At 44.2% G+C, this 12242-nt stretch overlaps 1 protein-coding gene across 6 annotated transcripts in view; it reads right to left on the bottom strand.

Moving 5' to 3' along the window:
- DENND1A (DENN domain containing 1A) overlaps window positions 1-11379 on the bottom strand; it is a 497276-nt gene extending 485897 nt beyond the window's left edge. For all 6 annotated transcript variants that reach the window (XM_025888027.2, XM_025888028.2, XM_073905764.1 and 3 more), the window contains exon 1: window positions 11133-11379. In XM_025888027.2, the coding sequence (XP_025743812.1) occupies window positions 11133-11149 (17 nt within the window). In that variant the 5' untranslated portion in view covers window positions 11150-11379. The remainder of the gene's footprint in view (window positions 1-11132) is intronic.
- Between the last annotated feature and the right edge of the window lie 863 nt (window positions 11380-12242).

Genomic DNA, 12242 nt, shown 5'->3' with positions numbered 1-12242 from the left:
TTGCTGCTGAGTTGTGTGGGTGTTGTGGGATAAAGCACAAGTACTTATGCTGGTGTCACTGGAAACCAGCACTTTTGGTATGAGCGATAGGAGATTCAGATACAAGGGTGATGAGGTTAAATAAAAATGCCATAATCTTTTTTTTTTTAAAGGACCAAAATTTTATATGAAGAAACAACAAAATAAAGTTTGAGAGATTAACTTAAAAGTAAAAAAGTAAATCTTGTCAAGATCCTTTGTAAAACTTTCTTCATCGGCGGTTAATTATTTTAATACCAACATGCTTTGTGTTACTTTGCATTTGATTCCAGCAGTTGCGGTTCTCAAAAATGCTATAATCTTGAATTGGAAATATCAATATGAACAGTTTAACACACACACACACGCTATAATCTTGAATTGGAAATATCAATATGAACAGTTTAACACATACACACACACACACACACACACTTAACTTCCTAGTGCTGACCTGCGGAAAAGCCTAGAATAACGGCTGACCTAAGAGCAAAAAAACGAAACAAAATGAGTCCCAAAACCCAAACTATAATCTCTAATACCATTTCCCACCAAAAGGAAGCAAGACTCCTTAGAGAAACAGGGGAATACAGGTCTGGAGCAGGAAAAATAGAAGATAAGCTCAGAACATCTTGTCCTACCAAAAGGCAGGGGAGCTATTAAAAGCTACCTGGATCCTGTCAAGGATTCTAGAAGCTAACATGAAGAAGCTGTCACTAAACAAAGATAGGACAAATTAAACATCAGTGAGAACTACAGTAACTCAAATATAGTAAACAGGTTTAAATCTATGTGTTTAAGTGACACTTGGCGGGAAAAAAAAACAGTCACCTTTGGAACACCAGCAAACTCAGTTTGAAAATAATTATCCCACTTTCCCTAGATGAACTGTACCTCAGGGCAACCAAACAGAGGATAGGGGGAAGTTTTTCTATATAGAAGTATTATAGCTAATATGAAGAAATGATAGATGCAAAAAAAATCACCATTTTACAGCCCCTAATAAATTAACAGACCAAAAAGAGAGATAATCAGACATAATGTGCCTCCTTTCCCCCCCCCCCATCTTATTTGGTTATTTGACGGAGAGAGACAGGGGGGAGAGGGACCACGGGCAGGGGGAGCGGGGGAGGGAGGGGCAGGCGTCCCGCGGGGCAGGGAGCCCGGGGCGGGGCTCGATCCCGGGACCCCGGGATCACGACCTGAGCCGAAGGCAGACGCTTAAGCCGCTGAGCCACCCGAGCGCCCCCATAACGTGCCTCCTGATGCAAGTACCGGTCACCACATTTTAAGTGTTCTTGCCAAGGAAATGAGCTTAAATCGGATCAAGTAACTAAACCGAACTACCAATTTGTAGGAAATAAAGGGGTGAGGACACATGAAACAGGATGCAACGTAAACTACAGAGAACAACACGCATCTTCAATAAATACACTGCAAAGGGGAAAAAAGACAAGATACTTATCAACCAACTGCAAAGTATGACCTTACTCGATTTAAACAAATCAACACTAAAAATACGTATAACTAGAAAACTTTGAACATCGACTAGATACTTGATGATACAAAGGAATTTTTTTTTTGATGTCATTGTTGTGTTTTTTAAAAAGAAGGTCTATCTTTTAGAGACACATATGGAAATATTTAAGAATAAGATAGGACAGGGACTCCTGGGTGGTGTAGTCAGTTGAGCAACCGACTCAGTTTCAGCTCAGGACATGATCTCAGGGTCACGTGATGGAGCCCCACGTCGGGCTCTGCAATGTTTAAGATTCTCCCTCTCCCTCTCTCTAAAAACAAAACAAAAACAAAACAAACAAACAAAACAATGAGATAGGACAGTCGGGATTCGCTTCAAAATAATCCAGGTCTGGAGGACAGGAGGAGTTATAGTCAGTTATCTATAAATGGAACTAAATAAGCCATACATTAATAAGTGTTTTAACAGTAATGGCCATTTGAGGGTTCACTGTACTATTCTCTCTGCTTCTGTAGATGTTTAAAATTTCCCTTAAAAAAGTTTTAAGAACAAGAATTTTAAGCACCCAGGGAAAAAGAAAGTTAGATTAAAAAGACTAGAAGTGGGGATGCCTGGGTGGCTCAGTCAGTTGAGTGTCCGACTCTTGGTTTCAGCCCAGGTCATGATCTCAGGGTTGTGGGATCAAGCCCCACATCGGGCTCTGTGCTCAGTGTGGGAGTCAGCTTCAGATTCCCTCTCCCTCTCTCATTCTCTCTCTCAAATAAATAAAATCTTTAAAAAAAAGAAAAAAAGAAAAGAGACCAGAAGTGAACAGTACTATCAGCTAAACAAAGATAAATATAAATGGTGTAAATCTTATGTAGAACTGAATAAAATTTTCAAATATTGTTTGAGAGAGGCAACAAATGTTAAATATTATTGTTCTAGTGATTCACATGCTCATCTTATCTAAGTGGACTTTAAGCTTCTTTTCTCCCAACCAGCAAAAGGAATAGTGCTTTGCATATATGAGGATCACAGTCCTTCAAAGAAATTCATAAATTATACAACACATCATTCCTAACATACTCACAGAGAGGAAGCAAATACTTTCTCTATGGCTTTAAAAAAAAAACAAAAAAACCTATAAAATGGAACATCTGCTGTGACGTTAACTCCAGGGGGTTCAGACAAGTGTACCCATCCTCTCCTAGCAATATTAACGATAGCTGCCATTTACTCAACAATCATTTCTCTGCCGAAGGTGAGATATAAGATCGCTTCTAATCCTCACAATAATCCTACAGGTGAATTTATTAGCTTCCTTCTACAAATAAAAAAAAAAAGGAAACTGAGGCTGAGAAACTTGGGACTCAGATGGGGACTGCATGTGTCACTGACTATAACTTAGATGGGGACTCTGAGGCCCACATCCCCCAGCTCCTCTCACACCCTGCAGCACAAGAACTGTTTGCTTGGAGTCAACCAGCATCTTTCTCTTCACTGGTTTCCTTCCTCCTATTTATTCAAACAGACTAGGTGAGATCAATGAAACATCCCTGAAACCTTTCCTGTGGCTCGAGCGGGTTAGAAAGTTTATTTTTTCCCTCTCTAAATCGAACATGGACGGATTTCCCTTCAGCAACTTGGCTCAGCCCACTTTAAGTCTTCCTCATGGAATGAAGTATACACATTCACTATGGAGCCCTTAAAGATCTCCTCCTTTCTCACTGCAGACTACAACGCCTTCTCCCAATTAGAACTTTCCACTTTCCCTCAGAAAAGCAAACACATTACATAACTGGCCCTCACCTTCCAAACACTCATTTATAATGTAACTTCGCTAACCTCGACAAGTCATCTTTGATTCTTCTCTTGCCTCTTACATGTAACTTGTCACCAAGTCCTGTCAATTCTACCTAAAATCTCTCTTAAATCTATCCCCTTTCTTTCAACAACCAAAACCTCACTTCAGGCCTGGATCTTCTACAGCATAAACACAGTTCCATAAACCAGTGGTCTCCAGTTTTTTTCCATGCACTCCTTCCTTTCAAAAAATTTGAACATACATCTGATAGTGCTCGCTTTGGCAGCACATATACTGAACATACATCTGATACACATATATTTCTAAATTATGAGGATGTCTTACTATACTAATATATACATTCAAGACCACAAAAACAGATATTTTGAAGACTGATATAAGAATATAAGTTCTAACATTTTTTACACACCCCAGTGGATCATCTTGTACAGACCAGAGATATCACAGTTCTATACTGCTGCTGCTGGAGTAATCTTCCTAAAAACCCAAATCTGATCATGTTACATTCCCAGCTCAACTCTTTCAGTGGCATCATGTTCCAGTGGCTAAGCTTACTTTTTCAACTCCATCTCCTCTAGCCCTTATTCACATGTCCTGTATTTTTTTTAAAGATTTTTATTTATTTATTGAGAGAGAGAGAGAATGGTAGAAAGAGAGCATGAGAAGGAGGAAGGTCAGAGGGAGAAGCAGACTCCCTGCGGAGCAGGGAGCCTGATGCGGGACTCGATCCCGGGACTCCAGGATCATGACCCGAGCCGAAGGCAGTCGCTTAACCAACTGAGCCACCCAGGCACCCACATGTTCTGTATTTCTGCCATTACTTTTACATAGTTCCCTCTGCCTACAAAGTCTTTATCTTTGACAGCCACAGATTTATACATTAACAGTATCTCTAAGAAAAAAATACATTCTAAATACCATAACCAATTTACAAATGAACTTTGGCAATACAACCTAGCTTTTCTACAGGAAGTCAAATATTTTGAACATACCTTTTGTTACTTCCTTTATATGGCTCCTTTTCAAGTCCTAAATACTTGGAGAGAATGGGTATGGATTCCAATAAAAGTCAAAAAGACCAACTTTGCTTTTGTTTTCTTTGGTTTATTTTTCTTCCTTGTTTATCTTTCCATTTCCCAACAAAATCCTTTTAAGCAAAAAGGATGTTGTAAATCCAGAGATGAGTTCCCTCTAGGGCCAGGAAAAAGGCTGAACCTTTGCAACCCACAATGAGAATTCCAGCTAGGAGCTTACACACAGATGTAACAGCCTGAGACACATTTTTCTACGACAACACTCCAGGTTTTACCTTCCCTGTTTCAACTTCCTAGGTGCTGGGCAAAGCCCTCCACGACTGCAATGGCTAGGATTAGAATGATGGAGTTGCACCAATACACTGTCCAGAAAAGTCATGAAAATTCAAGTGACTGACTTTGGGCACTAATAATGGGGAGCTCAGTCTCCAACAAAACTCTCATTCCACCTCCCCAAGTCTTTGTATGGTCTTCCATGGGGACTGGCAGGGAAGCACTGTGTGGTGAGAGGAAAGAGAAGAGGTAGTAGTTGGGGGGCGAGGGGGGGAAGCCCCGGATGAAGGACATCACATTTCAACTTCTGGTCTCAGCCCACAGTAGGGAGACAGGTCAGCTCTGCTACACAACAGGCCTCACAAAAGAAGCAAGTCTGTGGTGCATTTTGGTAATGGGATCCTAGAATGAGTCCAAAAACAAGACTGAAGCAGAGCTACCCTCAGAAGCCAAAGCTGCTTCTCTGTACCAGAAAACAATGAGAAGGGGTTATTCCACTCCCAAGTCATAAAACTTCCACTGTTCTCCCTCTGGGAATGCCTCCTCCCTTAATCAAGTCTCACCTTTCTTTCAGTTCAAGTTTCAACCTCTTCTGAGAAACCTCTCTGTCTACTCTGATCTTTTGTTTTCTACATGACTCATTTGGGCCAAATCAAAACCACAATGAGATACCACTTTACACAAAGTGGTACAATTGCTTTGGAAAATAGTTTAACGGTTTCTTAAACAGAATTACCATATGATCCAGCAATTCCACTCCTAGGTATATACCCAAGAGAAATGGAAAACATATGTCCACACAAAATGTTCACAGCAACATTATTCATAACAGTGAAAAAGTGGAAACAACCCAAATACCTAACAACTGATGAACAGATGAATAAAGTGTGGTTTATCTATACATGAAATATTATTCAGCAATTAAGAAGTAATGAAATATTTATATGCTATAATATGAATAAACTTTGGGACCATAATGTTAAGTGAAAGACAAAGGATTATATATTGTATGATTTCATCTATGTGAAATGTCTAGAATACATTTACAGCAAATATAAGTAGATTAGTGATTGCTCAGGGCTGAGAGGGTTTGGGGGGAATGGGAAGTGAATGCTAATGGGCACAAGGTTACTTTCTGGGGTGATGAAATGTTCTTTAAATTGCATAGTAGTGATTGATCACACTTCTCTGAGTATGCTAAAAATCATTTGTACATTTTTAAAAATAAATTTTATAGTGTGTTAATTACATCTTAAGTTGTCTTCTGACTGCCATGGCCTACAAGGCCCTCTTCAGCCCCCAGGCTGTATCTCTGACCTTACCTCAAGGCTGTCCCATCAGTCACTACCCAAACCTCTGGCCTTCTAGCAGTTCCTGAAATGCATCTAGGGTTTTCTTGCCTCGAGGCCTTTGTATACGCTCAACTCCACCTGGGATGAAAAGTCTTGCCCAGTGCCTTTACAGGACTAATGATTTCTCATGCTTGAAGTCTCAGCTCACATGTCAGCTCTACAGTAAACCCTCCCTCACTGCTCTAAAAAGGACAGCCACCCCCTGCATTCTCCCTCAGCATCTCGTTTCCTTTCCAGCACATCCACATGGCTTTATGGGAATTGATCTGTTATTTTTAACCTGTTGGGTCCACCAGACTCTAAGCTCCATGAGAGTAGGAATAAATATGTATTATTCAGCATAATTCTCAAAATCTAACAATTCCTGGCATGTGCCTAAAAATGGTAATTAACATTTTTTATTTCTCTAATATGCCACATCTTCACAGTTACCGCTGCTCCCTCTACTGAGACTACCACCACCATCATCCCTGCTCCCCTCTGCTACCACTCTTGCCCTTTGCACACCTTTACTTATCTCTCCTGTCTCAGCTAAAACACCTTCGTGATGAAGGCTGCTTTCCTTCCTTGAGCTGTCCTGAGAAAAGTCTCTCCATTTCCTTACCTAGTCGGGACTAGCTCCATCTCGACCATAGCACTGACCGGAGTGTATCATACTGGGGCTTTTTTGGTGGGGAGGGAGCCTGAAGGGAGTTTGTTTTGTTTTGCATTTGTCTCACTACCTTGGAAAACCTTAAAATGAATTAAAACCTTTTGATTTTTGTGTCCCTAGCACTTAGCCCACTACCAGGCACATGATACAGTACTACTAATCAAGACAATACCAATAATGACTAACATTTTGAGTGCTCAATATGTGCTTCACACCCTTAGTTCTATAGTGAGTGAGTGAATGAATAAATGGATACCCTTCTTGGTCACAAACCTCGAAGAGGTCACAGTCTGACAGGGACAGAAGACAGGTATGCTGGCTAATGCAGAATAAATACCACCACAGGGCCAAATGAGCTGCCCTGTCCTGTCCCTACACCTTCAAATCTTAGAGTATGCTTTTCTCTGCATCCATAAATGTCAAGTTTCCTCAAACTCACTTGGACTACTTCCTTCGATTACTTGCAATCCACTTCCTGCCCTTGGTGCCTGGAAACAATTTCTAGGATGTCACCACAAGCAATATTAAACTGCCACACAGTTTCCTGCTGTATGTCTACATTATCAGTTAAATTGCTTCATATTAACCACATTCTAGTCCACTGGGATCACTCAAATACTAAATAAGATTTAAACCTACCTGTCAAAGATTGCCAGTTTCCACTGCTCCTTTTATCCCTCTAGATAAAGGTCTGCTCAGATTTAAAGTTCAGGAGCTTTCCAGGGTGCTACCTGCATACTGGTGACCTTTTCTTTCCCTGGCCAAGTAGATGTTTGGTTTGAAGCTAGACAATGTTCATTTAGATAAACATGAATTAAAAAAAAAAAAACACTCTTTAGAAAAAAAGTAATTCTCTGCATAGACCAGGGCAATTAACTTAAAAACATAAAAACTCTTTATCCTCAAGAGTTCAGGTAGCAAATTGTTCTTTTAACTCTATGTACACTCACCTTGGAGCCTTAGTCAGGATCTTAATTCAGATCCTACCATAAATCATTAATCCTACCTTCAATCAGTCCATAAATTCTTCCTAACAACTTTGTATGTCAGGTACCAGGTCTGACAAAGGGAACTCAAGGACAAATAAGACAGTTCTGCTCTCAAGAAGTTTATCTCCCGTTTAATATGGAAGACAGTCAAGGCACTGAATTTGGTGCTAGAACAGTGTTAAACACAAGGGGCCACAGACACTCATGAGGGGCACCTGGCCTGGGCTGGCGAGGAGTGCACAGATAAAGGGCACCTGCTTGGGACGCCTGGGTGGCTCAGTTGGTTAAGCGACTGCCTTCGGCTCAGGTCATAATCCTGAAGTCCCGGGATCGAGTCCCGCATCGGGCTCCCTGCTCGGCAGGGAGTCTGCCTCTCCCTCTGACCCTCTTCCCTCTCATGCTCTCTCTCATTCTCTCTCTCAAATAAATAAATAAAATCTTTAAAAAAATAAAAATAGGGCACCTGCTTTACGGTGAAGAGAAGATGCACAGATGAGGGGCACCCGGCCTAGGCTGGTGGGGGGGGTGGTTGCATAGATGAGGGCAGCTGGCCGAGGCTGGGGAGGGGGCTGAGGGTGCAGAATTAGCATCAGGGCAGGCTTCCCGGGGACAGCATCTAATCTTAGGCAAAAACTCCCATTCTCTCACATGAAAAATGTTAGTAGTGCCTACATCATTGGACAGTTGTAGGGATTTGGTGAAATGGTTCACATAAAGCAATACCATCATGCCTGACACAGAGACTGTGCTCAACCAGCCTTAGCTTGAAGTGTGATCAAGCACTAAATCTCAACACCTGTGCCTAGCAACGCACCTGCTTTACTACTAATCATACAACAGACACCAGCTGTACAATTACACAGTATTGTTTTAATCAACTTTTATTTTTTAATAAGAGAACGTTAAGTCCTGCTCTTCACATCAACAGTCTAATTCCTTGATCAAAACTTTCTTCATTTCTTAAAACATACCATTTCTGACACTTCTGGCATAAAATATACGGGTTTTCTTAGTTTGATAGAGAAGGTATAAAAGAGAACAATTGCTGAATTTTTAATACAGGGCCAGCAATCATGTTGATACAGCATTTATTGCTCATTATGACTCTGCAACATATAGTCTTCCCCATTATACCCTTAGGGAAACTGAGGGTGAAAGAGGTAGTTTGTGTGAAGTTCCATAGTCAGTAGACAAAAGAGCTGGAATCTGAACCAGATCTGATTCCACATCATCAGCCTGACTGGGCCACACAGCATCAGAGACAAGAGGAAACACTGGCAGCCACAGTGCTCTCCTGTTGAGGGGCCCCGGAGTGCTGTGTTCCACCCCCACCCCAACGCGCGCACGCACACACACACACACACACACACAACTGTCCCTACACAACAGAACCTGCACACTTAGATTTCAGCTCAGGCAGCTCAATACCTTGAGCTAATTCTGTTCTTTCCTGTCAGGGTAAAACAGTGACCAAAGCTCTATTTCCTCCAAAGACTAGGGCAGCATCTATATAGACGGTCCCTAACCACCTGTCCATCCCCATATCTAGCTGCAGACAGAAGTTGCTTAGTCAATAGTCACCATAAATCACAACTATTTTTCATAACTTCTCTTCATATTCTCTTTGTCTCACCGCAAATAAAGCAACAGATTTCCCAAGCCTAAGCTTTTATCTCAGTCTAGTTTCAAGATCAAAAAAAGCTATTCTTTAGGCTAATTTCACACCTTAGTATGTTCCTTCACCCAAGTGCTCAGCTATAACAGTAATGGGTTCCACAAAACACACTTGAGAAATGTATGTTAACCTGCAACCTTCAAGAGCAATAGAGAGACCTGATGTCTAGTCATCTGACCTTCCACTGGCTGGCTTTTCATGCTGGTTCTGACACTGACAGCTTCATATCAGGCAAGTTTCTGAACTTCTTTATAACAAAGGTAAGCATCCTCACAAGCATACTCTGCGACTGTAAGGTGGCTTTTGGAAAGTGTTTCTAAGTGCTATTGAAATTCAAGTTTACAACTCTTTCTTGCAAACAAGAGCTAAACTTGGAGTACCTCCTTAATCCCAATGCTTTACAAACTACGTCTTTTTACCTCCCAAGCCTCTTAAACTGTTGTTTGGAGCACACTTCTTTCTCCCCTTGTTTCCACAGAATCAAGAATGAACAGTGTGCTCATCCGACTGTTCCATTTTCATCATCATAAGCAAACTTTTCTAGCTTCATTCAGCGGATGTCTCAGGGCTGCTGCAGCACATGAGACACTTAGTGAATGGGAAGCCTAAGCGGACTACAAGGATGGGCAAGGGTCACGCTGCATGGACATCGACTGGACATGAGAGACAACATCCGAATAATTATTAGAGTTCGTCCTCAAGGCCCTTCCCCTTTCAAACTTCCCAAGCATTATTCTCAAAGTGCTGAAATAAACACATTCCACAGACTTTCTTGTAAGCAGGTTTAAAGTGTCCTATGGTGCTCTTGCTGTTGTTGTTTGAACTTTACATGAAAAAGCTTTGTCACGAGAAAAAAATAATAAAGTGTCCTATGAAAGCCGTTTAGGGAAAAGCCTATGCTGTCAACTTTATTTAAGTGCCCTTAAACAATTCTATTACTCATAGAGAAAAGTGAACATTTGTTAGTGATTAGAGATAAGGCATCTCATGTTCTGGAGCTGAGGAAGGGAGAGGCCGAAAAAGGACCTGACGGGGAGGGGAGATAGAGTCTAAAGCAACACACCCAAATTGGACTGCATAAAAGTTGCACTTTCCAAAGTCAACTTCTAGGTCTAGAAGCAAGGCAACAATGTTTCAATGGGTTCTGAAGTTTGATGTATCAACAATATCCCCAGAAAACTAATCCCCCACTGAGGACCCCCAGGTGAATGAATGAGGGAATTTGCCAGATTGGATTACAAAGCCTTTCCAACCACTATCAAGATCAGGTGCTCAATTACGACACAGAGGCATCTCTCCTCATAGCCTTTGGCCCTTGCTGTGTGGAGACTTTCACAGATAAGAGGTAGAAGAGGAAAGGGAAAAGGGCCTTCCTCCTCAGGCCATCCAGACCTTAAATCCATGAGTGGCCCCACCGAGGACCTCGGGCGACTTTATGTGGGGACCGCAGGCCGTAAGCAGACCTCTCAGGACCTGCCCAACTCTCAGGGGCGCCCCAAACACACCCATTTGGGGAGTTGCTTCCGGAGATTTCTCGCCCTCCCCCCAACAGTTGTATGAGCATTTTCAGAGGTTCTATTACCCCCGGGAGGGGGGCCACCTTGTAATCTCTGTGACTCCCGCCCTCAGGTAAGGAGGGGACACCTGACCACTGGAGCCCTTCCACCCCGCGCGCACCCCGCCCCCGCGCCTCCCTGGATCGCCATGGCAACCGTCCCCCTCCCCGCGTGACGCCGGCACGCGGGGCGCCCCTCAGGCCCCGGCAACAAGTCCCCCGCGCCGCCCGCGGCCTGCAGCCCTCTCCCGGCCTCGCCGCCCCGCGCCCGGCCCGGCTCCGCCCGGCCGCACTCACTTGATCCTGGAGCCCATGGTCCCCGGGCCTCCTCATGGGCCCGCGGGCCCCGCTCGGCGCTGCGCTGCCCGCCCGCCCGCGGCCGACCGGCCTCCCTCCGGCGCTCTCCCCGCCCCTTCCTCCCTTCCCTCAGGCTGGGCCCGCCCGCTCGAAGCTCGCTCCCTCGTCGCCGCCGCCGCCGCCTCCCCGGGTTAATGTACTCGCTCCAGCCCGGCGAACGCCATGGTCGCCGGCGCGCGTACCCGGCGCGCACCGCCCCCTCCGCCTCTCACACCGCCACCTCCTCCTGCCCGCGCCGCCGCCGCCACCCGCGGGGGCTGCCGGGAAGTGTAGTCCGCTCGCTGGAGGCGGGGCCGCCTGAAGGCGGCGGAGGGCGGGAGCCGTTCCTCAGCCCTCGGGACTCGCGGAGCTGGGCGCGCCGTTTCCCCGAGGCCCCGCGAAGACTTCCATCCATCGTGCTCCCATTGAAACCTCCACCTACAGAGTGTGGTGAATATACCCTCATCCTATAGAGGCCCCCGAGCTCACCTGAAGAAACCTTCACCCATTCCAACATTATGAGTCCTCCCGCCTAGTAGTTTTGGCGTTGAGATAATGTCTCCCATTCAGGCCTCGGGGAAAACAGAAGTTTTCCCTTTTTTAAATGCCATACCTTCCAGTAAGTTCCTTCAGGGGCCACAGACCCTCTTCTCTATCACACTTTCCACTTCCCCAACATGGTCCTTGATGGAAACCCCTTCCTCTCCCCTTAGATCTTTAAGGAGACCTCTCATACCCACAGGAACACCACCGGAGGCTTCCTACTACCCATTTAGTGACTCTGCTCTGCCCTACCCTACCCTTGAGGACTTCTGCCTCCCTTTATAAGCCATTTTGGGGGCTCCATACAGAAAGGTCATGTCACCGTAATAGTCCCTGATAGAGAGTAGTTACTCAACGCAAATGAACGTATTTGAGTCAAGCACCAACCTGCTGCTACCTGCCTCCTGTCCTCCTTGGGGCTCACTTTCATGAACACCCCAATATCATTCCCTCTAAGCCTGGGGGAATCACAAAGGAAGCAATAGAGACGGCTGCCCTTAGTACCGACCGTTCACTGAGTGGGTGAGT

Source organism: Callorhinus ursinus, unplaced genomic scaffold (assembly GCF_003265705.2).
Source record: "Callorhinus ursinus isolate GAN/ISIS: 27379988/994484 unplaced genomic scaffold, GSC_fseal_2.0 scaffold24, whole genome shotgun sequence".
Lineage (NCBI taxonomy): Eukaryota > Metazoa > Chordata > Mammalia > Carnivora > Otariidae > Callorhinus > Callorhinus ursinus.
Note: the sequence above shows the minus strand (reverse complement) of the source record. Positions and strands in the feature narration are given on the sequence as shown.